At 40.6% G+C, this 27,636-nt stretch overlaps 1 protein-coding gene across 1 annotated transcript in view; it reads right to left on the reverse strand.

Moving 5' to 3' along the window:
• The window catches only part of LOC113290834 (succinate dehydrogenase assembly factor 2, mitochondrial-like), a 35,868-nt gene extending 8,490 nt beyond the window's left edge, over positions 1-27,378 (reverse strand). Inside the window, exons 1-3 of the mRNA XM_026540426.1 lie at positions 27,202-27,378; positions 25,968-26,087; positions 18,204-18,326 (exon numbers count right to left, since the gene is read on the reverse strand). Of these exons, the coding sequence (XP_026396211.1) occupies positions 18,204-18,326; positions 25,968-26,087; positions 27,202-27,378 (420 nt within the window). The remainder of the gene's footprint in view (positions 1-18,203; positions 18,327-25,967; positions 26,088-27,201) is intronic.
• Positions 27,379-27,636: the final 258 nt, after the last annotated feature.

Below are 27,636 nucleotides of genomic sequence, written 5' to 3' on the forward strand. Positions count from 1 at the left end.
ACAAAAGGTCTCAGGTCATCCAAAGGCGCCTGATCGACTGACAAATCTACAAAAGTTCTCAGGTCAGCAAACGGCGCATGATCGATTGACAAAGCTACAAAAGGTCTCAAGTTAGCCAATGGCGCCTGATCGACTGACAAATCTACAAAATGTCTCAGGTCAGCAAAGGGTGCCTGATCGACTGACAAATCTACAAAAGGCCTCAGGTCAGCCAAAGGCGCCTGATCGACTGACAAATCTACAAAAGGTCTCAGGTTAGCCAAGGGCTCCTGATTGATTGATAAATCTACAAAAGGTCTCAGGTCAGCCAAAGGCGCCTGATTGACTGATAAATCTACAAAAGGTATCAGGTCAGCTGATGCGTGTCGTAACCACAACAAATTAATTAATATTTTTCTTACTAATTAACAAGTAATATAGCGATAATAAGGATCGTTCCCACGAGGAGCAAGAGGTTTTAGTTGTCTTATAATGTCACAAAAAGGGGGGTTTTACATTTTATAAAGTAAAAGAATAAACAAAGCAATTAAAAAAAATAAAGTTGAAATCAATAAGAGAGATTAGATCAAGGAATCCTTCTTCGTTGCAAAACAATGATTCAAGTTATGTTCTTTTCCACTTTTTATTAGTCACAGATTATCACCAACCGGATACGGAAGTTCTCGACTACAGGATTCTATTCACCAAACCACCTAGTAGTAGCTCACTCAAGATGTAATTTAGTTAAACGCATTAAGATTTATGAATTTATCAGGTTGATTTTAGTAGTTAGAATCTTAGCTCAAGGTCTACTTGCTAACGTTGTTTTCACGCACAATTTCTCCACGGAATCCCTCCGCAAGGTCTCGTGTTTTCCACTTGTGGAAAGAGTCAAGAAACGATTACTTATCCCCTAAATTTCACTAGCTTTAGATCAATTAACAAATCAATTTAGTATGCATCCTAAACGACCTATCAATCAACCATGAATGTATCAACATTCCTATTAGTTAAAACAAACGATAATCATGTGAAATATTTCAAAGTAGATTTAGAACAAAAACTCAAATCATGTGTTAAGAACTAGGAATTCATCGTCAATCAATAAGAAAATTAGCTACTCATGCTAAGGAGTTCACACAAAGAATAAAGAAAAGAGAAGTATTGTGGAGTTCACACAAAGAATAAAGAAAAGAGAAGTGTTGTGTATGTAGAAGGTGTAGAAGTGTATAGAGAAAAGTAGAGAACTTCTCTATTTATAGGATTCAATTTCCTTGCAATCCTCTTAGGAATAGAATCCCTTTCCCTTTGTAGCTCAACTTCCAAATCCAAGTCTTTCTCAAATATTCCATCTTCTCTTTCTAGCTCCAAGCCAAATTATTCATCCACTTCCAAGTCCAAGTCTTCACATCCATGAGAGAAACCCACAAAAATATGTAATTTTGAGTCGCCGAAAAATTACTCGGGATCACCGGAATCCGGCCTGAAATGGCACTGACGGCCACCTGAATATTCTTCTCCGTTGACAGAATATTCCGTCACGGTCCGTTAATAATAACTATCAAACTAACGGTCATCACTGGTCAAAGAGGTCAAGGTAGAGAGTCAGCCAGCTCGAGTCAGTATGCTTATTCAAAGATGAGTCGGCTGACTAGTCGAGTTAGGGTTTACGACCCACTGAGTTAACTCGCCAAAGGAAAGAGTCGGCCAAATTCTGTCTGTAATCAGAGCATTTCTAAGGCCAATTTAAGGCCGATATCTTCATTTCCTGCACAATCCTAACATGCATCTAAACTGTTCAAGAATTCACAGTTCAATCGTTCTTCCATGCTTCCCTGCAACATCAACAACATCATATGCTTCTATTGCAATCATTAATAGCCACAAACCCATTCATTCCTCTCTGAGATCGACAATAAATTCAATAAATGACAGTAACAGACTCATCTTATCCTATTCCTTCTCGGATTCATACCCATTCCACCAAAACTTCAACAGACTACCATCTTCGATTCAATAGCAGGTTCATCACCATCTTCTCTGCAATTCAATTTTTGATCGAAACAGTGTCAATACCTTGCTCAATGCTCTCATCAAATCGAGCCCATCTTCCATAATCTCAGATTCAGAATAAAACCCATCTTCGCTTCGTTCTCAATTCAACACAAATTCGTACCAATCTTCACATCAGTAATAGCAGATCATCGAGCTGCAACCAAATCTGTCTTCTTCTCTTCGATTCTCACAGTAAACCCTTACTTTATTTTGATTTGATTTCTTCTCTATCGACTCCATCTCTACGATTAAATAGCATCAGGTTTATTATCTTCAATGGATCCCATCGATTCAACCCTCTCTGTGTTTTTGATCCATCTCGATCTCTCGGAACTAACGGCAGTCACAACTGCTTTTCTCATCTCAATTTAAGAGACTGTAGAATGAGGTGAATGAGAGAAACGCGTCTCTCGATTTAGGGTAAAGAGGTAGGGTTAGTTATTTAGTACCCGGTCACCTTGATAAGGTCCACCCCAGTGGGTGCCCTATAACCACAGCTAGTCTTTGTTTAATACTCCCCCCTTAACCTTGATTGGGCTCCAGATAGTGCTCACCCCTAAAATGATAAATTTTCCCTTTTTGCTCAAATTGGGTGATTTCTTCCTTTTTTTCCTCCGTGCGACTCCAAAATTCCTAAAACACTCAAAAAAACGTAAAATACAAAATTCACAAGAAAAAATAGCAAAGAAAGCATAACTACTACATAGTAAATTAGGTGTTTTATACACCTATCAAATTCCCCCAAACTTAGACTTTGCTAGTCCTCGAGAAAATCAAACTAAAACTTACAACTTCAAAGTGTACCAGCGTCCCAAGCATCCAAAGAGTTATGAGGACATAAATTTTTTGCATGCTAGTAATAAGAAGTTAGAAATACTAAAGAACATATTCTCATTCTTAAATGTTGAGTGAGAAATAACCACACCATAATGAGAGAACGCGTGTTTGAGAAGCGATCAATAAGCATTTCGCCTCGACTTCTGCCTCACCAAAAAGGGTTTTATGAAATTTCACTCAAAGGACGTACTTTTATGGTTCTCACATGTGTGCAGGTAGGAATGAAGAAAGAATTCCTGCAACACGTTTAATGGTGGGAAGGAAAACTTCCGAAATATTTTAAAAACCCACATCTTTTAACATTTTGAAAAACCATTTTTCTGACGATCTCTAAGAAAGGAAATCAACCACTATTATCGAGGATGAGATTACTTACTCACATTCACATCCGATTGCAATGATGATAACACCACTCTCATGACATCCAATAGAAACGTTTTCCGCTCCTCATCTTTATCTTCTTGGTCTTCGTCTTCGGTTCAAACTATTGATGATAAACTCTTGAATTTCGTAGATCCTTGACAATTTGTAACTTTTTACCTTAAATCCTTGTCGCTTGAAACTTCCTTATAGATTTTCCTTCCCCACGGCTTATTAAATAAAAAGTAAAACAATGATAATTTTTTCTCTTATCTCATTTTTTTTTTCATTTTTTTTTAATTAACTTTTTTTTAGAGACAAGAGAAATAAAATACAAAACAAAGTGAAAATAAAAACAAACCATGGCCGTGGGAAAAGTACTTTATCGCTTGAATCTTCACAACTTGTATCGTCTCGAAATCATAAACTTCAATAATTCTCACCTTTTGCTTTTCTTTGCTTGTAAATAAGTCTTCAACATGTATATATAATTCCGCACATTGTCTAGTTTCTTTACTTGGATATGAAATTTTCTCTTTTCTTGTTCCGTTGCTTGTAAACCTTGAACCTTTTCAACTTTCCTTGTAGATTTTGATGTCGCTCCCTTGTTGATGATGATGGTGTTTCTATGGATCCGTTAATTTCGAGAGACAGAATGGTGCTAACTGCAAATCGAACTACAAGAATGAGGCTTTCATCTACAGACGTCACCCTCATGATTGAAAAAATTAGCACTCAAGAGATCAAAGAGTAGTGTTTCTCTATGTAAACATAGCTAGAAGTATGCTAGTGACTCTAAAATCTCTAAAAGTTGGAGCTTTTATGCAAATTTTTTTTAATATGCTTAACCACTCCCCCACACTTAAACCTTACATTGTCCTCAATGTAATTGAATCGTCCAAGTAAAGTCAAGGTGGGAAATCCTAGTATGATATGGAATAAGAGAAAAAATAAATAAAAAAACAAAAAGAAAATAAAAAGTAAAAGGATAAGAAATAAAAAACCTATGGGTTGCCTCCCATTAAGCGCTTGATTTAAAATCGACGGACCGACTTGCCACTTGTAAAATTTACTCCCCATATACTAACAGTCGGAAAATTTGGGGATCCACCCATAGTACTTGTTTTGTAAACACTAGCTTCATACAAATATTAGCACAAGAAAACAATAGTGAAATTATCGCTCGGTAGAAATTTCCCCCACACTTATTCTTGTCCTCACTCGGAAGTGTATAAAGAACATAGAATTTGGGAACTTCCATGTATTTATCTTGGCAAACCTACATAGTGTTAGCATCAAGTGTTTCCAGTGGTGGATATCTAGAAACAAAATCATCCAAAAATACTTTTGAAGCACATACATTCAAACCAATAAGAGGTAAAGGAGAAGAATCAATATGCAAAAAGTTAGACAAACCTTGCACAATCTCTTGTATTACAGAATCCTCTTCATCCTTAAAAAATTCAAGTGAATTACTTACCTCTTGTATATCATGGTCCTCTATAAAACCTTGCAACCATTCTTTGTCATTTTATTCCTTAACCAAAGTCTCGGCATCATTAAAATCTTTGGCAAGTTCAATTGGGTCTTCCACAATATCATTCAATTCGGTTTCATTCTCAAGCATCATCTCTTCAACATTTTCATCATCGGAATCGGGCCATTCACTAAAATGAATTTCGTCGGTATAGATTGTAAGATCTTCTTGTGAGGGTGTTACACCATTTATAACAATAGGCAAGTCACACCCAATCTCCTCCTTTTGAATAGGTGAATGATCGTTATCATGATCCGGAGTTGGAATAACTTTATCCTTGTTAATAATTTTCAAAAGGTTCAAATCATCATCGAAACCCATATTATAACATTTTTCACGCTCCATTCTTAAAGCTCTTTTAGCTTGAAGAATTTCTTCATCCGATGCTAAACCTTCATCGATCAATTGATATAACCTTCTCTCAAGTTCCCTCAAACTAGGTTGCCTTACACCAAGGAGATCAGGCATAGATTTAGAAGCATAACTATCCTCCCCTCCTAGTGATTGTTCACTTATATACCTGTCATAAGGTTCTTGATATGTATGAGAATATCCATAAAGTCTGTATCCTAAGGATGGTTGGAAATTGCCATAATGTTGAGGTTGAAAACCGTATTGATTGTTGTAATATGCTTGCTCTTGTCCACCATACATGGAAAACTGGTACCTGAAATAAAAATTCAAGAAGAAAAAAATTAGAAGCAAAAATAAAACGAAAATAAAATAAAAACAACTAAAGATGCTCCGCTGCTCCCCGGCAGCGGCGCCAAAATTTGATGCGTGTCGTAACCACAACAAATTAATTAATATTTTCTAACTAATTAACAAGTAATATAGCGATAGTAAGGATCGTTCCCACGAGGAGCAAGAGGTTTTAGTTGTCTTATAATGTCACAAAAAGGGGGGGTTTTAGATTTTATAAAGTAAAAGAATAAACAAAGCAATTAAAAAAATAAAGTTGAAATCAATAAGAGAGATTAGATCAAGGAATCCTTCTTCGTTGCAAAACAATGATTCAAGTTATGTCCTTTTCCACTTTTTATTAGTCACATATTATCACCAACCGTAGGTAAAGCAGCTAGCTCAGTGCTAAACCCCTAAATCCCTAATATCACCGGATACGGAAGTTCTCGACTACGGGATTCTATTCACCAAACCACCTAGTAGTAGCTCACTCAAGATGTAATTTAGTTAAACACATTAAGATTTATTAATTTATTAGGTTGATTTTAGTAGTTAGACTCTTAGCTCAAGGTCTACTTGCTAACGTTGTTTTCACAGACAATTGCTCCACGGAATCCCTCCGCAAGGTCTCGTGTTTTCCACTTGTGGAAAGAGTCAAGAAACAATTACTTATCCCCTAAATTTCACTAGCTTTAGATCAATTAACAAATCAATTTAGTATGTATCCTAAACGACCTATCAATCAACCATGAATGTATAAACATTCCTATTAGTAAAAACAAATGATAATCATGTGAAAAACTTCAAATTAGATTTAAAACAAAAACTCAAATCATGTGTTAAGAACTAGGAATTCATCCTCAATCAATAAGAAAATTATGTACTCATGCTAAGGAGTTCACACAAAGAATAAAGAAAAGAGAAGTGTTGTGCATGTAGAAGGTGTAGAAGTGTGTAGAGAAAAGTAGAGAACTTCTCTATTTATAGGCTTCAATTTCCTTGAAATCCTCTTAGGAATAGAATCCCTTTCCCTTTGTAACTCAACTTCCAAATCCAAGTCTTTCTCAAATATTACATCTTCTCTATCCAACTCCAAGCCAAATTCTTCATCCACTTCCAAGTCCAAGTCTTCACATCCATGAGAGAAACTCACACAAAAATATGTAATTTTGAGTCGCCGGAAATTACTCGGGATCACCGGAATCCGGTCTGAAATGGCACTGACGGCTACCTGAATATTCTTCTCCGTTAACAGAATATTCCGTCACGGTCCGTTAATAATAACTGTCAAACTAACGATCACTGGTCAAAGAGGTCAAGGTAGAGAGTCAGCCATCTCGAGTCAGTATTCTTATTCAAAGATGAGTCGGCTGACTAGTCGAGTTAGGGTTTACGACCCACTGAGTTAACTCGCCAAAGCAAAGAGTCGGCCTAATTCTGTCTGTAATCAAAGAATTTTGAAGGCCAATTTCAGGCCGATATCTTCATTTTCTGCACAATCCTAACATACATCTAAATTGTTCAAGCATTCACAGTTCAATCGTTCTTCCATGCTTCCCTGCAACATCAGCAACATCATCTGCTTCTATTGCAATCATTCATAGCCACAAACCCATTCATTCCTCTCTGATATCGACAACAACTTCAATCAATGACAGTAACAGACTCATCTTCTCCTAGTCCTTCTCGGCTTCATACCCATTCCACCAGAACTTCAACAGACTACCATCTTCGATTCAACAGCAGGTTCATCACCATCTTCTCTGCAATTCCATCTTTCATCGAAACAGTGTCAATACCTTTCTCAATGCCCTCTCTCAAATCGAACCCATCTTCCATCATCTCAGATTCAGAATAAAACCCATCTTCGATTCGTTCTGAATTCAACACAAATTCCTACCAATCTTCACAGCAGTAATAGCATATCATAGAGCTGCAACCAAATCTGTCTTCTTCTCTTCGATTCTCACAGTAAACCCTTACTTTATTTTGATCTGATTTCTTCTCTATCGACTCCATCTCTCCGATTCAATAGCAGCAGGTATATTATCTCCAACAGATCCCATCGATTCAACCCTCTCTGTGTTTTTGATCCATCTCGATCTCTCGGAACTAACGGCAGTCATAACTGCTTTTCTCATCTCAATTTAAGGGACTGTAGAATGAGGTGAATGAGAGAAACACGTCTCTCGATTTAGGGTAAAGAGGTAGGGTTAGTTATTTAGTACCCACTCACCTTGATAAGGTCCACCCCAGTGGGTGCCCTATAACAACAACTAGTCTTTATTTAATACTCCCCCCTTAACCTTGATTGGGCTCCAGATAGTGCTCACCCTTAAAATGATAATTTTGCCCTTTTGGCTTAAATTGGGTGATTTCTTCTTTTTTTTCCTCCGTGCGACTCCAAAATACCTAAAACACTCAAAACAAACGTAAAATACAAAATTCACAAGAAAAAATAGCAAAGAAAGCATAACTACTACATAGAAAATTAGGTGTTTTAGACACCTATCATCAGCCAACGACGCCTGATCGAATGACAAATCTACAAAAGGTCTCAGGTTAGTCAAGGGCGCCTGATTGACTGACAAATCTACAAAGGTCTCAGGTCAGCCAAGGGGGCCTGATCGACTGACAAATCTACAAAAGGTTTCAGGTTAGCCAAGGGCGCCTGATCGACTGACAAATCTACAAAAGGTTTTAGGTCATCCAAGGGCGCCTGATCGACTAACAAATCTAGAAAAGGTTTCAGGTTAGCCAAGGGCGCCTGATTGACTGAAAAAAACTACAAAAGGTCTCAGGTCAGCCAAGGGCGCCTGATCGACTGACAAATCTACAAAAGGTCAGGTTAGCCAAGGGCGCTTGATCGACTGAGAAATCTACAAAATCTCTCAGATTATCCAAGGGCGCCTGATTGACTGATAAATCTACAAAAGCTCTCAGGTCAGCCAACGGCGCCTGATTGACTGACAAATCTACAAAATGTCTCAGGTCAGCCAACGATGCCTGATTGACTGACAAATCTACAAAATGTCTCAGGTCAGCCGAAGACGCCTGATCGACTGACGAATCCACAAAATGGTCTCGGGTTAGCTAAAGGTGTCTGATTGACTGATAAATCTACAAAAGGTCTTAGGTCAGCCAAAGGCGCCTGATTGACTAACAAATCTACAAAAGGTCTCTGGTCAGCCAACGACGCCTGATCGAATGACAAGTCTACAAAAGGTCTCAGGTTCGCCAAGGGCGCCTGATTGACTGACAGATCTACAAAAGGTCTCAGGTCATCCAAGGGCGCCTGATCGACCGACAAATCTACAAAAGGTTTCAGGTTAGCCAAGGGCGCCTGATCGACTGACAAATCTACAAAAGGTCCCTGGTCAGCCAAGGGCGTCTGATTGACTGACAAATCTACAAAAGGTCTCGGGTCATCCAAGGGCGCCTGATTGACTGAAAAATCTACAAAAGGTCTCAGGTCAGCCAAAGGCGCCTGATTGACTGACAAATATACAATAGGTCTCAGGTCAGCCAAAGGCGCCTGATAGACTGACAAGTTTACAAAAGGTCTTAGGTTAGCCAAGAACGCCTGATTGACTGACAAATCTACTAAAAGTCTCAGGTTAGCCAAGGGCGCCTGATTGATTGACAAATCTACAAAAGGTCTCAGGTCAGCCAAGGGCGCCTGATTGACTGACAAATCTACAAAAGGTCTCAGATCAGCAAACGGCGCCTGATCGACTGACAAATCTATAAAAGGTCTCAGGTTATCCAAGGGCGCCTGATTGACTGCTAAATCTACAAAAAATCTCAGGCCATCCAAAGGCGCCTAATCGACTGACGAATCCACAAAAAGGTCTCGGGTTAGCCAGAGGCGCCTGATTGATTGATAAAACTGTAAAAGGTATCAAGTTAGCCAAAAATGCCTGAGCGCCTGACATCCAAGAAGTGCTAAGTATAATCTAGAAGAAAAGAAGAACAAGCGCCCTTGAATGACGCCCATCCCACCTGATACCTATTCAATAAAAGGAGGGGGTAATAGGCGCTTTTCACCAATGACCGCCCACCCCAACATCTCAATAAATAAAAAGAAGGGTAGGCGCGTTTTTACCAACCTCTCATACCACCCAATAGTAAGAAAGGATAATTAACCAAGGATATTAAAATACCAACAACAAAAACAATTAATCAAACACCACAATATCCCACAATCTAAAAACAAACAAGTAACTACACCACTCGAAAGACAAGTTCAACAAGGAAAAATAAAGGAAAAACCAAGGGCAAAGCGCTTAAAATAAATTAGAGCCTATCCAAATCTTGCCGCTTCTTCTCAAGCTCAGCGCGAACTGTTGCTTCCGCAGTCTCATCCCATAGCATCTCATCAGTGGCCATGCCAACATCATCAAGTAACAGATCCAACACCTCCTGTTTGCTAGAAGCTGTCTCCGAGCACTTCCTCAGCTTCCCCTCTAACTAAGAAATTTGACTCGTAAGCCGACCACGAGGTTCATTTCGTCCCTTCACCTGTGCCAACAACTCCTCCAACCACGCTATCGGAAACTTAACATTAAGCGTGAACTGCACAGTAGTTTCCCAGCCACGTAATGTTGGTGCATCAACAGGATCATCCCCCACGCGCGTAAGACGGTTCAAGACTTCCAAAAGATTTCTAGTCATATAACAAAAAATGCGGATGTCCAAAGACCCTCGTTCGCCATATGACCACCACCACGCTCAACGATGTCCCTATAAGTGGCACCATAATCAGTCGGAACCAAGAATCCATGGACAAGGGTGTGGGTAGCAGGGTCTACCCCAACATCGGCGGTGCTCACCACCAAAGGGAAACGAAATCGTGCGTCTTCAGAGTCTTCCGACACAACGGGGATGGTTGGTATGTCAGAAGAAGGATCATCAGTTTGCTTTCCTGAAGGGGCAGAAAAGATACCACCATCCACCGTAGCGCATTTAGCAGGCCCATCGCTGCTGGGGACTACGCGCCGCACACAATCCGTGTCAGGCAGCAGTTTCCTTGCGCTTCTTACCCATATCCTGGCGCCAATGACAATATGTCAACATAAGAAAATAGTGATCAGTAAAAAAAAAAACCTTCAGGAATCGACGAATCTGGAAGAATATCAGCGGCTTTAGAGTGAGAAGCAGAGGAACTAGAGGACGACTCAGAGCCACTAGAGGAGTTTGACAAATGAGAAATGAGCACCATTGCAAAAACAACTCGGATTTATAAAAATAATAAAGAGAGAAGAGAGAGGGAGAATAGAAGAACGAAGACACGTATTAAATAGGAAGTCACTTGTAGGATCATTAACGGTTAATGCCACGTGGGACGAAACCCACCGAAAACCGACCGACCGGACCCAGATGGACTCATTGATTGCAGAACGACACTGGGAGACACCGGAGGTTCAACCCGACCGCGGACAGTTTCTGCCCGAAGGGGATGAACTGACGATACATGAGAGCGGAGATACCCAACCAGCTCCTTTTGGAAGACTAACCCCCATATTCCTCAATTGATCTACAAATGAAGGGGTTGGGCTTCTACTTGCACCCACGGGAGGCTGTAACGCGCTCCTTCGATGGCTCTGCTGAGGCTGCAAGCACGAGGTATTAACATAAGAGCAAGGGAGCAGAACAGATGACTGGGATGCCTCTCGCTTAGATTTCTTCTTTAGACTCCTCTCAGTCCAATCACACTCGGGCATGTTCAGATACTCTTCCATCACGTAAGAAAGGGGGATTCCAACCTAGGCGATTGGAAGGAGGATCTCCCTGAGAAGGCTCGTGACCCTCAGGAGGAGCCCAATAAGTCACTAAGGTCTCCAAGGGGCGGCCTTTGTTGGCTGGAACAAGACGATGTTCAGCAGCTACAACATCATCAAGTTTAATCCGGCCAGATGCATGAAGCGCTCGGAGGTCCTGAACTGACAAATCATGAGGAGGAGATGATTTGCGCAAAATAAAATTCAGAGCTCGGCGCCGCAAGAAATCATGGTACTCATGGGGCCCTTTCAGTAACCGCTAAGGGACGAACGGGGATAAGATGTTTGAATAAAAAATTGATTCCTCGATGGGACAGACGGGTCACCCCTTTGAAAACATAACGGTTGAAGCTAGCAATGACATCCCCAATATCAGAGATTTCCGAAGGAGGAAACCTATGGGGAACCCCTTGGTCGAGCCAAACTTGCCGAGTCGCACGATCAGGGTTGTAAGACATAACGATGAACTTAACAGCATGGAAACCGGGGAGATAACCAGTCAGCACGGCCATTGCCGAGTCTAAATCTGCTTCTGACAAAAGTTTTGTCGAATCCAACTCCACATCAAAGGGTTCAATGAAATCATAATGTGTCGGACCCGATCGACCGTCTTGATAAGGAAACGGTTCAAAATCCTAAACCACGTCCAAGTGCTTTCCAAGGTTGCCTTTATGTATTTTCCCCTTCAGTTTCCAAAGAGCCATCCGTGGGTAGCCGTAATCAACGGGAAGCCTCTTGACCGAACCATCGTCTTGTATAACATCTTCTAATTGCTAACTCATTAGGGTCAGGCGCGCACGGAGGAATATGCTCCCAATACCACGCTTGCATAAAAGAAGCAGGGATGTAGGTCTCAATCTTGTGGGATGATCCCACCATTTGAAGATCCTTACAAAACAAATCCAAATGACGATACAGGCCACCTAGGAACATTGGTGCAAGCGGGAAAGAAACACCGCTGGATAGTAAGATTGCCATGGGCACGAGCTCGCCTTTAATAGTGTCTTGGGGACTGTATTCAAACACATCGTGATAAATACAAAATAAGATGAAAGTGGATAATTCCGCGTGAGGTTTTTTGTCTTTTCGCTTAGGATGACGAACTTTCCCATCAACTATCCGCGGAGCCCAGTACTTCAACCAAAGAGGAAAAGAGGCACGACGATTGGTTTTAACGACCATTTCAGAATCAACTTCTGTTGGTATCGATGAGCCATGAATCGCCTCATATGCGCGGATAGAGCCAGATAGTAGTTGCTCGCCTGTTGAGCGCGACGAAGGAAACTTTTTTCTCTTCAACCCATTTAGCCTTCCCCTTCACGGCGGACGAAGACCCCCCTTTTCCTTCTAAGCCGACGACTTTCTTGGTATCACTTCGCCTCTGCGGCACCTGGTCTTTCCGTACCAGTTCACGACGTGAATCATCCTTATATTTCAGAAAATAAGTGCACAACCTTTTATCCTCATCATCAAGCGCTCCATAGACAGCCGCCTCATCGTATGAATGACTACCATGGAGTGGTAGCCCAGTGAGGGCGACGACATCCTCTAAAACAATGGTTGCTTCCCCCCATGCTGTAAAAAGGGTATGAACGGGGAAAGCCCAGTGACAAAAGAGCCTTGTTAGGCCACGTATACACCTCTGCACTTACCGTTTAAGAGACGAGTTTATAGCTTTATCAATACCCGCTTTATGGAGAACAACCGCGTGAATGGGATTGGAGCGTATACGGGATGCCCAGTGTGGCCATACTGGATGAGTCTTTGATTTGGATCGAATATCGATAAGGGGAAGATCATAGTCGCCACGATGAATGGACATCCGCGGCACCGTTTTGAACGCAAAGGCGTCCATAGTCTCTGAATCAGGTCGCAAGAGCCATCCAGGCGCGGAAGGATAAGGTAATACAGGAGGATTTAGAAGGATAGGAACTAAGATATCTTAAAGGGGAGAAATGCGCTTACCTCCACGAAGTTCTCTAAGTCTCAACGCGCGTTTTAGAGCTGGCTCGCTCCTAAACTCCACGATCGAGTATGACCTACCATCCGCCGGGGCGGGTAAGAGAATCTCGTCTTGATCCGAGTATTCAGTCTCCTCGGAACATGCGTTCATGGTTTCCTCAGAATCACTGGACTCGTCGGATGAACTACTAGTAGAATTGCTAGACGTGGCGAGTGTATGGTATGTTCAAAATAAAGAAAAAAGGAAGAAAGATAAAGGGGAAACAAACTGATGTCCCTATATATAGAGAATCTTAGGGATTGAACGTGGCACTTATGCAGAGGGAATGGCAACCGACGGAAACCGAAACGTCGCCCATGATCGTGGAGTTAAGGGGGAAGAAAATCCTCGTCTCAACTGTCTATAAAGGGAGAGGCGCCCAAGGAAGATTTTTATGAATATCGGGTCATTTAGCAATTGAACCAATAGTCAGGGGACTAATGTTGATACATGAAAAATACTACCCCTTAGCCAGGCTAGTGTTCCCTCAAAAGGGAGACAAACCCAACATGGGACATGAGGACTTGGGGAATAAAGCCCAAGTCCACCCAGAAAGTGTCCATTAGATGGAAAGGACAAGGGAGGAGTTGATAGGAAAGTAGGAGGTCTTATTAGAGAAGGAATGTCATTAGTAGTAATTAAAGAAGTCTGAGACACATGGCATGATGTCATGAAAGGAAAGGGCTTTTGAAAAGTCTATATAAAGAAGGACAAGGTACAATGGAAGGACAACTCTCTCTCTTACTATTATTGGTAAAGTGAGTTCATTTGGCTAGCTAGGACGGGTAGAACCTCAAACCTAAATTCACCCATCAACAACCACCATAGGATTACCATGAACTGGAAGGTTCCAAACACTTCTAACAGCATCCAAAAAATCAGGCTCCTCATCCCAAAGGCTACAAAATATATATGGAGGAAGGCCATGATATCGACCTTCAAAAATGCTAACAATGGAGGGACTATGATCTGAAATACTAGGCAAAAGAAACTCTGCACTAGATTCAGCAAAAAGCTCAAGCCACTCCAAATTCACAAGGACCCTATCAATATTTGAAGCAATTCTTGTTTCATCTTCATGTTTATTACTCCAGGTCTAAAAGCAGCTACTATATCTTAAATCAAATAAATGAGCATCAAGAGTACAATCCTAAAAATTGGAGTAATTAGCAGGAATTACCTCAGCCCCCAATCTTATCTTTGACCTCAAGAATGGAGTTAAAATCAACTAACACCATCCAAGGTTTCCTATTAGCTCCACCAAAGGCCTTCAAATCATTCCATAGGTTCATTCTCTGAGCAATATCATTGCTCTCATACATAAAAGTAACTACAAAATTTTTATTCTGAAAAGAAGTGATATCAATAAAAATTGTCTGAGCAGAAGTATGAAGAACATTGACATACATAATTTCCCCATTCCACCCAACCCATATTCTACTAGAAGAATCATGAGAGTAATTATCAACAAACTGCCAAGAATGACTAATTCTATTTCTTATTCTATCTTTATTAACTGCCTGGACATGAGTCTCTACAATACCCACCATGGCTAACTTATTAGTGTTAATAAAATTACTAATTTCACTTTGTTTTAAGGGATCATTTAGACCCCTTATATTCCAGTTCCCAATCTTAGTCATGATAGGGGGGGGGGGGGGGTTAGGTTTCTTAACCTTTGCAGCCTTTTTATCTGTAACCTTAACATTCAACAAAGTCTTCCCCTGAGTAGAAGATTTGGGTAAAAAGTGAGACCTGACACCCTCATTTTCCTTCTGACCCTCATCAAATTTCTCAACCTGAGTTAACACATACCCAGACAAAGATTCTCCAACACCCTGATTACCTACAGAAGCCTCAGAGACAGAGCCAAGAGGCTGATAACCTTCTTTAGTACCTACATCAATCCCAATATTTCCATTGGACTTCAATGTTTGAGAATCCTTGTTAACATTTGTCATAACTACCTCCATAAACTCACCAGTCCCTATCTCAGTCAACTGGTGGAATTTATTACTCACAGTAATAGGAACTTCCACCATAGGAACAACACCACTACCAGAAGCCCCATCACTACCTATATTTCCATTCTTATTTAAAGCTGAATTTTCCTTCCTCTCTTTAAGTTCTTAACCACCTATGCTTCATTTCCCCCAACTTGTTTATCCTTTTCCTTACTAGCCTCAGCTATTCTCTGTGCAATAGTAGCTTCATCAGCAGTTTTAGCCGCAACAGCATCAATGGCACATTTCTCAGTAGTGGCCAAAAACAGCACAATGATAGCATTTTAACGGTTTCCAAGGATACTCAACTGGAACCTTAATTTTAGTTTTTCCAAATAGAGCATCAATGTGACTAGGTAGATCAGAATCAATGCTAACTTCCACACAAATTCTAGCATAAGTCATTCTAGACCTAGTGGCAGTCTGCTTATCTAATAAGAGAGGAACTCCAATAAAACTATCCAACTTACCTAGTCCTTTAGCATTCCAGAGATGTAGAGGAACATTTCTTAGATTAACCCAAATGAGAATAGTCTTTAATTCAGCCAGCTCCTGCTCAATCATCAATGACCAGGGTCAAACCACAAACAATTGTCTAGATATAAATAAGCATCCATTCTCCAAAGCCAAAGCTCTGTCTTCATTAGAATCAAATTCAAATACAAAAACAACATCTGCATGAAGAGTCATCTTCATTTCACCTTTAATCTTCCATTCCCTTCTAACAAAATTCCTGACCATCAAAAGTGGTAATCTCTTACCCACAAAGCATCCTACAACCAATCTCTCACAACGGTGAACATCATCTTCTAATTCAGCTTCAGAGAAAACCGTAAGTTTTTCCCCTTCAACCAAAACTAGAGGTTCATAGGGGAGAGGATCATGAAGAATATCCTCCTTCCCCGAGCCTAACATATCAGCCCATCGCATACTACCAAAAACCCTATTTGCAGAAGAACCAAACAACCCCAAATTTGGAGAATCACCATTACTTCCATGTAAATGAGATTCAAATCTCAGATCCATCGAACCACCCATAATAAACTCGAATCACAGAGAAAGAAAGCCAGTAATCAAACCACACCAATCATTGAATCCAGGAAAGTAAAGAAGAAACAAAATGCCAGAAGAAAACTACTAAGATCTTGGAGAAATGAAGAACTTGACCAGAGTCAACATCACACGAAAAATCGCCTCTCAAACTCTTGACTTTCTCTCTCTTAATGAGTCATTATGTTAAGTTACACTAATTCCACAAAATCGGAAAAGTACAGGCAGTTTTAAGCTTGCTTGGTGACTCTTGCATAAATACATCAGACCTACAAACTGAAAAACGAAATTCCTGACATCTGAAACACCACTAACACCTTGTTTGTTTGCAGCTGACTCATCTGGATCTGAGTGAAATCACCTGACTCATATGGATCTGACTCACTAAGGTCTGAGTCAGAAAATATGTTTGTTTTGTGAGTCAGACCTGACTCACAGTGGCTTCCCATTCACCATGAAGATGGATCGTCAAGTCAATGGTGGATTCTGACGAAACCATGTCCCCGGTGAAACCATGATGATGGCAGCAAAGATGAGTTATGCACTTGGTATTGTCCTACTTGTGGGTATAAAGGTACTAGAAGAGACAGAATTAGGCACCTCAACAAACTACTGCTATTGTAAAACAACTTCATGTCAAACATCATCTGCGAGAGAGGGGGCTAAAGAGAGCAATGGTTTCAATAAACGATTTCCTATGGGATTTAGTATTTATAGAGCTCAAAATGAAAAGGTTAATTCACAATTAAGGAAAAAAAATTAATGATAGGACATCGTCAATGACGAATCCAGGAATCAATGTTTTTGTGTTGAAATTCCTATGCTTATTTTTGTAAAACATGCGTAACCTCAAAGGGATTACATGCTTAACTTAGTAACTGATGCTCTTGCATGTCATGCCGAGGAGCCAATACGAGAGCACACAAAATTCATGATCTTATGTCTATGTCTGCAAGTATATCATAACATCTTAGGTATACTGACTAGATAAATTAGCAACATTCACATAACATGACACAAAAATCTATAGGAGATGACATATTCTACCATGCTTAATGATCAACTATACTTCTTTCCTTGGCATTCTCACAAACACCATCTGAAAGCTAAAAAACATCCATCAAATACTGAACCAGCAAATCAAACAGTCCTAGAAGAACAAAAGAATCAAGTGGAGTATGAGCATAGGAAACCCCTGGCTCTAAAAGAAAACAACATGGAATGAAATTATTATACCTTCACAAAACTTTAATCTTCTTCCCTCTTCCTTGTATCTTTCCCCCTTGAAGCCAATTAAGAACTCAAATTAGAATATAAATAAAAACCCATGTTCCAAATCACATAAAACCCATATTATAATGAAATAAAAGGCATGGATGAAGAATTGGTAGATTTGAAAATCATACCTGAAGATGATGAATTTTCTAAAAGAAGCTTAGATGATTAGAAGAGATTGAGAGATGAGTTGAGAGTGGTGATGAAGATAGAAATTAGTGGATTTATTGAGAGAGATGAAGGAGATATCAGTTGAGAAGAGATCTAGGGTTTGGTTGCTCATCTCCCATCTGTGCTCTCGGCGGAAAAAAAATGAAGAAATGTAAAATTTTGATATAAAGAGTTTATGGCATTTTTTTCAATTTTAGCGAGTCAGGGGTTTGAGCCAACTACTCAGGGGTATTCCCACGCCTGACTCCATAGGGCCCGAGTTAGGGGTTAGTTCTGAATCAGATACCGAGTCAGGGGTTACCAAATTTTCAAACCAAACAGTCTAACTGATGACTCGGCGCGAGTCAGGGGTTGACTCAGATCCAGACACCGAGTCAGCTGCAAACAAACAAGGTGTAACTCTGAGCAAAACAACAACCAAACCTAGCTGTTACTGAATAATGACAAAATTGATTAGTAGGTATATTTACCATGTCAAGAACATGAACAAGTGATTTAATACCACATTCATCCATTGAGAAGATATTTTCCTCAACCCACTTTCCCAATACCAAGTCCAACTCCAAGAAACCTCTTTGCTTGCTTCGGTACAACTATTAACACTTGGATCAGATGGGAAAAGCATCATGATCAAACAGATTATCTTATACATCATACAAAATGGCAGCATGAATCTAACCCATTAAACCAACTAAATAATATCTCAACTGCCCTTCGTATTGCTCAACTACTATAAATTGTTGTACTGTGATCTTTTAACTCAACGTTGTTCACTTTGAATAATAAAAAATTTAAAAGGTTTAAATCAAACATCAGCAAGAATCACCCAACATAGATAAAACATACTCAGTAAGCAATTCAAATCATACAAATTAAGAAGTGTAGATGGTGGATTTTCGACAAGGGTTAAAATCGTAAAAACATAATTGTATTACTCCTGATCCAGCAATCAGATGAGTATTGAGACTCATGTCTCTCGTCGAAAGCATGAAAGCTCGTGCCACAAGAATCTCTGACTTAGAATTTTATCTCTCAGAGTATATGTGGATGTGCAGTCTCTCGGCTGAGGCAACGACATATCTCATAAATACTGAGCAATTTCAGTAATTAATTCTATATAGAATCGAATGATTGGACGGCTCCTAGACAGCTTGCCCGCTAGTATAGAGCAACAACGTCTTCACGATGCAACAATGTTTTCCCTGACTATATAAAGGAAATATGACGTTTCAACAAGCTCATATCTCTCAATTCTCAGATAATTAATGCTCCTAGACACCATGCCAGCTAGTATAGAGCCATCAATTAATTATCTCTAATCTTTAACTGAATATTCAATAATATTCTACGATCCTTCTTAATATTTCGTCACTTCAATTTGTGGTTCTTATCAGCAGAATTCCATGGGTTAGTGATAAAAATATTTGACGTACGGGCATCTGAGCAGCTCTCGAGTAAGCCCGACCAAAATGGTGCAAGTGTACTCAGCAATAATGCACAAACGAGCACTTGAATGCACAAACGAGCATTCCAAAACGCGAAGGAACGATGAACCTATGCAAAATAGGAAGAAAATAATAAATAATAAAATATTAATCGAGGCGCTGGGAGACTGGGCCCACCGGCCGGCCGGTTGTGCCTTGGTCAGTTCCATGCCTAATTTTATATTTTATCATATTTTTATTGTTTTCCCTGATCTCATGAAAATACCTTCATTTGAGAAAATCTCGTTCGTCTCAAGGAAACTCCCCATTCTCATGGTGTTTCCTCGTATCAAAGAAATAATAATAAATTAGGAAAGATGTCGTGGGATCGGAATCACTAGCTGGCCGGCCATGCCCTAGCCGTGGACGGTCCCACACCTCATGACTCCTTATTATTTTATTGTTATTTCCCTCATCCCATGAAAATTCCTTGAATTCATGAAATTTCCCTCAAGTCCTAAAAATAATGTAAAATTAAGGAAACTCGTGGGACCGGGCCCTAGCCGGACGGTCATGCCATAGCCGATCCCACACGTCTCTTATTTTATTATTATTATGATTTATGTTTCCCTTATCTCATGGACACTCCCTGATTTCAACAAATTCCTTGGTTTCAGCAAACCTCTTGGTTTTATGATATTTCCCTAAAATCATGAAAAATATTATAAAATTGGGAAAAGTGCCTTGGGACGGGATCTTTGGCCGTCCGGCCATGCCTTGGCCATCGCCGGTCCCACACTTCATGATTCCCTATTTTATTATTATTATTTCCATAATCTCATGGAAATTCCTTAACTTCATGAAATTGCTCAGTTTCATGATATTTCCCTCACATCAGGGAAAATACATAAAATTGGGAAAGGTACTGCGGGACCGAGCTTGCTAGCTGGACGGTCATGCCCTAGCCGTGGACGGTCCCATACCTTGCAAATACCCTATTTTATTAATTATTTTTCATCATCTCATGAAGATTCCCCAGTTTCAGCAAAACCCTGAATCCTTCATATTTTCTCAAAATGTTGCTCAAATCGCATCGGAAAATATCGAAATTCTCAGGACTGAGACACGGACATTATGGTGACGTGGGCATGTCTCCTTGACCGACCAAGGCTGTCCCTAAGGTTTTCAAATAGCCGGTCCCACATGTTTTAATAACTTTGACCTAATTTGCTCAATTGCTCATATTGGGTCCAAACTCTTCTCAAACAACTGAGAGTTTGCTCAGACGACCATTAGCTGGTCCCAAAACCACCAAGGTACGGTCTCATGCCCTCTTGGTTGGTCCCTCATCTCTCCATAATTAGTCTCAGAACATTTCCAAATCACGTTCGACTCAGCAATACAAGGACTCATCGGCCCATGAAGTCAGCAACTGACTCCAAAACCACGAGATGTCAATCGTGTCACATGGGGGATATTAACTAGGGTTTTAATCTGGAGGTCTACGACACGTGTGTTCATGCGCACAATGAGAATGTGAGCAAGTCGTGCAGTCAGTTGGAGGAGTTAGCAAAGAAGTGGATGGAAAATCAACCAAGTCTCCACATGATGAGCAACTGGTTTTGAAACGATTTCCCACTTCCCCACTCTTTGACTCCAGCAACTGTCACACTTCATGGGATCAAGGTGTTTACAATTCAGCAATATAAAAAGGCCTCTGAATTCTTATTGAAACAGACAAGAATTTCTCGACAAGTTCATACAGACAATCTTTCGTCTACACGAACTCATCGGCTGAGCAATCAGTCTCAACTGAGTAAATTCAATCATTCAAAACTTTCTTACGCAGAATACAAAACACATCTACATTATCAATCACCATTGATCTCACACATTTCTCAGCTTTCCTCCTACAGATCAACCCATCCTCTCTTATGACCGAATTGACTCTAGAACGGCCATTGTCTTGGTTTAGGCCGGAGTCCTACAGATTGGTCTCTCGAACTGAAAGCACTCCCTTCTTGTAGTGCATCTATGTGAGGTTGAGCATTTGCTCGGTTCACGGAGTCTCCGCACGGTCATTTCCTCAATTCCGTAAAATCAGCAAATCGTTTTCCCCACTTTCAGATTGGCGACCACAATGGGAGATCATTCTCTCGGTTGCAATCTCAGTATTTACAAAGATGGCTGATCTTAGGTCTGTGTTAGTTACAGGTTCCAACACAAACGACGTTAGAACTAGCAACAATAACAATGAGGATATCCCGGAAACCATTCCGGCCTCTAACACTGAAGGTGATGTTATTCCTCCTCACGCTAACATGGAAGGTCACCCCCTGTTCGGCCGACACCTTGAGGAAGTCAGGGGGAATCCGCCACCTACCATGGATGATCTCATCAAGGTGCAAGAGACTCTTTCAAAGAATCAAACTGACATGGCTGCAACACAGAAGAAGCTATTCAATTATCTCAAGACTCTCACTGACAAGATGTCATATAAGACTCAAGGAAAAGGAAAAGAAAAGGAAACATCCTCAAATGGTGATCCTGAAGTAGTTCCAATTCATACAGTGGATGACAACGAAGTCCGCAAAGCTGCAGACGATCCATCAGCGAAGGAATCATCAAATTTCATTACTCGGGAAGATTTGGAACGCCTCTTGGAGAACCATGGAAAAGACAAGACGTCACATATCCATCGTCACCAACCTCCATACCCTGCTGCTACGCAAAGGATTCCTCTTCCAAAAGGTTATACCTCTCCAACCTTCACTTTATATGACGGAACAAGCAATGCTCGGGAGCATGTTTCTCGGTTCCTGGAAGCCTTGGGAGAACATGAGCATAACCATGTTGTTCGCCTCAAAGAATTTTCAAAATCCTTGAAAGGCAGGGCATACACCTGGTACAACAACATCGCACCAGGAACTATCAACAATTGGGGAGAAATGATTAATTCTTTCTACAGAAAGTACTTATTTGTCTTAGAGAAAGGTACTCTCTCTGATCTTGGAAGAATGTTTCAGAAGAACAATGAACATCCCAATGACTACATGAAAAGATTCAGAATTTAGGCACTGGACTGTCGTGATCCAAACGTCACGGAGCAACAACTTGTAGACTTGTGTATCAACAGCATGATCCCGGTCTACAGAGCTTTGTTGGAAAATCTTTGTTTCCTTACCTTCTCAGAGCTTCATGAAACGGTGAAGATATCGGCAACTACCGCATCCGCTTTACTGGAAAGAACAAAAGCTGAGGTACCGCGAGACGCTCGAGATAGCAGGCGTCTGATCAACAAGCAGTACAACCTACAACCTTTCACAAACGTTATAGTAGAAGGGAGCAAACGGAAATCCGAACCACCGCGCAAGCATACCTCAACTCCCTTAAAAGCACAAAGGAAGGATAAGCAAGATTCACAAGCCCCTGACCAGCGCACAGAGGCTCCTGATCAAGACGCACCTGACTTTTCCCTTTCCATTGAAGAGGTGATCGAACTCCTAGATGCTTGGATCTAAGATGGTGCTATCAAGTTGCCATATGTCAAGAAAGAACCAACTGAAGAAGACATGGAAATTCCTCGTTACTGCCGCTTCCACAGGTTCATCAATCATCCCACAAGTGACTGCAGGGTCTTGAAGCGCATATTCAGGGAAAAGGTTGAATCAGGAGAGCTTAACTTGGGAACTGAAGGAATACAAAAGGATCCTCTCCCAGTCAGTACTTTCTCCATCTCTGAACAACCAGTCAAAGAAGCAGTTCAGTCATTGATCGAGCATGTTTGCGAATTGATCTATCCGTCGAAGGCGTAGAGGGGAGATATGTTTATGGCTCTGAACCACATAGTGTCTGGGTAACGTCTATCGATTCCAGAAGTATCTCCTTCCACTGACAAGGAAATATATGACTGGGGACTGGTCACCGCAGTGCATATTAAAGTAAATGAATTCAAGAGAGCATTTGTTGATGTCGACACTGCTATTAATATCATCCGTTGGAACTCAGAGCCGCTGGCATCACTCGACAAGAAGCTACACATGCTCCCATATCAATCAGAGATCACGAAGGGACACTCAGGTATGCATACGGCCACATAAACCTCAAGGTCAGGAAAAACTCGGTCTGCACTGAGACCAAGTTTTATATAATCCGGTAAGATCCAGGATATGACATGATTCTTGGACGACCTTGGATTCATGTTGGAAAAGTGACTCTAATTCCTTCGATTGAAGAAATCTCTGACTCAGAAGAAGTAGAAGATACTCCATCATTCGGGCATCTGGAGGAAGTCAAAGCCTTGGTAGAATTAACACGGAAACCTGGAGAAAGCGCACACTCTTTCATCAAAAGGTTCTGTACCCAGGAAAGTTTGATTCCCCTTCATGCACCTATGCTACCAATGTTTAACCATGTTGCCCTCGTCTGGGGACTTCTTCTCACTAACAACTTAGCCGTCGCAAACTGCTATGAGTGGATAGCCTCACCACGGAAATATTACACCAAATGGTTGAGTACATAGCCTCTTCAAATTGATCATTATATCAAAATATTTATTGCTGAAGACGTGGATAAGCATGACGGAAAATACGCTGGATACTCCCATCTGCACGAGTGTCCATATTTGCCGCAACCATGGAATCCCATCACGTGAGGAATCCCGAATCAGCAGAAGATATTCAAGGCGTTGACAACCAAACCTAACAAATTTTATGAAGGAGACTTAGTTCTCAAAGCAACTCAGCGCAATCTTCACTATGAAAGAAGCTCCAATTGGGAAGGACCATTTATTGTTGCTAAGTCCATAACTGGAGGATACTACAAGTCGATCAACACAAAATGGCAGGACCCTGCCAGTGATCTACGGGAATTTCCTTAAGTCATTTAACGCCTGAAATTATTGGGCATTTGAGGTACTGGCGTTTGAGCATTCATGACTCCTGAGATTTGGCATTTAGGATTTATTTCACTGTATTTCAATTTCTCCAAAACGTTTGCAATACTTGCGTTCAGTATATGAATTCAGCAATTTATCAAAATTCAATTCATTTTACTTAAAGAAATTCTCTATCAAATCCAAAAGAAAATCCTCAATCATCTACCAATCCAAAATCAATCAATATCAAAACCAAAATAAAACCTCACATCTCTCAGAAGTTCAGGAGTTCAAGAGATTATGAAAAGAGATCAAAGAAAGTCGGCAAAGAAAGGATTTTGCTCCTCTACATCCTTCAAGATTTGCAAAGACTCCTTGTCCATGTTCAGCGCCTCAGTCAGCTTAGAAATATTTTCCTCCTTCTCCATCACAGCATCATTGGGAAAGGGTATGTTATTCTCACACAAGTTCTTGATTGCATCTATTTTCTTACGAAGCCACTTCACGTTGAAGCCAAGTATTTCAAGTTGAACTCCCAATCAAAGAGTACATCTGGAGTCACAGTATTTCTGTCCCTAGCGCATATATCACTTATAACACGCAAGATGACAATTACTTGCATTTTTAAATCATAAGCGCGTCCAGGGCCTCTGGTAACAATGATATGACCAAACTTCCTCCATATCTTCTCGTACAAGCCTGCATATCCAATAGGAACGCTGAATCCACCAACTAATTCATGATATGGAAGCGATGCATCAAATAGAGGATCAAAATCAACTCCCGCACTTGTATATTCATGCACCACTATACGGTTCTCAATTACTGGAGAAACTTCTACGGTCATGACAGCAGTTTCTTCAGTCTCCTCTACTTGTGGCTCAGTTTCTTCTACTACTAGAATAACAACAATCGAGGTTTCCATAACTTCAGTAACAACCCTCTCATGGACTTGAAGTGCAGGGATGGTTGTCTCTTGATCAGTAACTCCAGGGCTGCTCGCGTTATCATTATTGATTTCAGTATCCTCAACTTCGGTATTTGGTACCTAATACGAAGATTACATGAGGTTAGAGAAATCTAGACGTGGAAACCAAATAGGATCATAAAATACAACATACAAGCAGTCCAACATCATCAACATTCATCATTATGCACTCAAGATGCGAGCAAATAGCGTGAAAGTCATAAAAATACGCTTAGCGGCAAGCTCATCTGAAGAGATTTTACTCTGCCATGTACAAGATGACGAACTGGGAGCAGTATACAAGGAATCTGAGGATGAGTTATATACCATTATCTTCGTATGGTGTTCTCTACAATATATCAAAATTGCATAACAATCCAATGAACGAGCAAAGGAGATATGGTCATAACATTGGACAACATACAGTCTGAAAAAGTTATGAAAGTCTCCTGGAAGCTTACTGTTTTGACTTTTTCAGGACCTAAACATGCCCAAAACTTAAAAATCTTCTTCGAAAAAGCTTGGAAAATTTCCGGGCTTGAAGATACATATGCAGACCGTGAAAATCCGACTTCAGATGAAGATTATATGGCGTTTTTGCTAAAAGACTGAGTTCTGAATTTTCTGGCGACGTATTTCAGCAAAGTTTTTTGTATATGCGCATGGATTCTCGTTCACTCATTCATAAATCAACAATTTCATGTTTCTATGGATAAAATGCAAGGGAAATACTTACTTGGGTGGTCTCTGAAATGTTCAAAGGATCAGAATTGCCCGCGTCAACATCAAGAGTCTCATTACTTCCATTCGGTTATGAACCTTGGGAATTTTCTTTATCTCTATTCTCCGAGGGTGAACGAGTATCAACACTCTCCACTTCCATGGCGACATCCTCCTGGACATATTTTCAAACCATTAGCATTTTACCTACGAAGCATCATATTTGGCTATGTGGAAGAGTACTCACATCATTCTCTTCTTCAACACTTAAGTCAGAAATCGTCTGCCCAGCAGCAGAAAATTGAAGACCATCAATGCTTGATGGATCAAAGTTCTGTAACCAAATAACAAATTTTGGTTTACGATCCTGGTAATACGGATAGGAAAAAGCCACGGTAGAAAAGTATTGACAACTCACCAAGGAAACAACTGGGGACTTTATGGTGTTAGGTAACAACTTACAATTCTTGTTCCTTCCTTCTCCATCGTGAATGACTGTTTCTGCTTCTGAGAAGTTTACTTCGATTCGAGGTCTCACATTACGACCGTCCTGCAAAAGAAAATTGATGTGATAATCAAAAGCAGTTATTTTAATCTTATGAAGAATATGTAAAAAATACATACTGGTGAACATCCTGGAGATGCCTTTATCTTATCGCCGCCAGAGATGGGTTTCAATCTTGGTCGAGAAGCAATCATATCAGCAGAAGGAGGCTCTTTCACTAAAGGTTTGCCAACCATTACAAAATCGTGTAAACGCTCAAGCTGCTGATCCCAGAAATCTATGTAACTTGGAGTTACATATGTGATTCGTTCAGAACAAGGAAACCAGTAAGAACCTATTTCCACACGTGTGAGATCTAGACATGTCTTAAGCTGTTCCACTGATGGTTTCCTTCTTCGAAAAGTTGGAACGCATTGATCCATACCCATCTGACGAGCTGCTCTATCGATGTTGTATTCCTATACTGAAAAGTCTTCATATATTGTTGATTTCAAGTGACCTGGAGTACAACTCAGCATGAAGGATCTTTCGCCATAGTTCAAGTCAACACCAGATTTCAAAGTCATACTTTCTTCAGTATTGAAAGTTTTCAACTGAGAAACATAAGAAGGAATTAACACCCAGGATTGAACTCAGATTCATTGTCTAACACATCGATGAGACATGTCTTGGATTGAGGTTGCTTTGTAGACCAGCGCATAATCCTAGCATTATCCTTCTCAGGAAAAATACAACGAGAATCAGCAGCATTCAGCCATTGCAAGATATTACGAGGAATAGGTGCATAATTCTTGAAGCGCTCCCACATCAAGGCCTGGAGAAACATCGTATTGGCGTAGCATTCAATCTTCATAAAGCCATTCGAAACGCTGGAGTATATAACCAAGGAGTCCATGTTAGAGTACAAAGAACCCAAGAATAGACTACCTATGGGAAGTTGTTCACCTTGAGCCATATTGATGGCAAAAGGAATTACGAATGGATTTAACAAAGTTCCGATGTCTTCAAACACGTCCCTGGACAGCCATAAACACAAGAAAGCACCAATAGATAACATACCGTCAGGTTCGTTAAGTGGGGTATCTCGTGGCCACCAGTGTGTTAACCAGTGGGCATAACAACCTTTTCCAGATGCCTTATTAATTCTCTCCATCTCGACTGTCAAGATGTTGGAAACTGCTGTCTCCTCTGCTGAAAGCTCTCCAGGAAAGTTACCCGTGATTGGGAGATACAACAAAGCAACTACATCCTCCAAGGTGATGGTAAACTCTCCCCATCTGCATATGAAGGTATGGATTCGAATGCACCAGCGAGCAAGAAGAGCTACAATATCTCGCGCATCATGGAAAATGAATAAATCTCCAGATGCTTGGATATCCCTGGTTACCTGTTCTCTATCCAACATGGCTCT

Source organism: Papaver somniferum, chromosome 6 (genome assembly GCF_003573695.1).
Source record: "Papaver somniferum cultivar HN1 chromosome 6, ASM357369v1, whole genome shotgun sequence".
Lineage (NCBI taxonomy): Eukaryota > Viridiplantae > Streptophyta > Magnoliopsida > Ranunculales > Papaveraceae > Papaver > Papaver somniferum.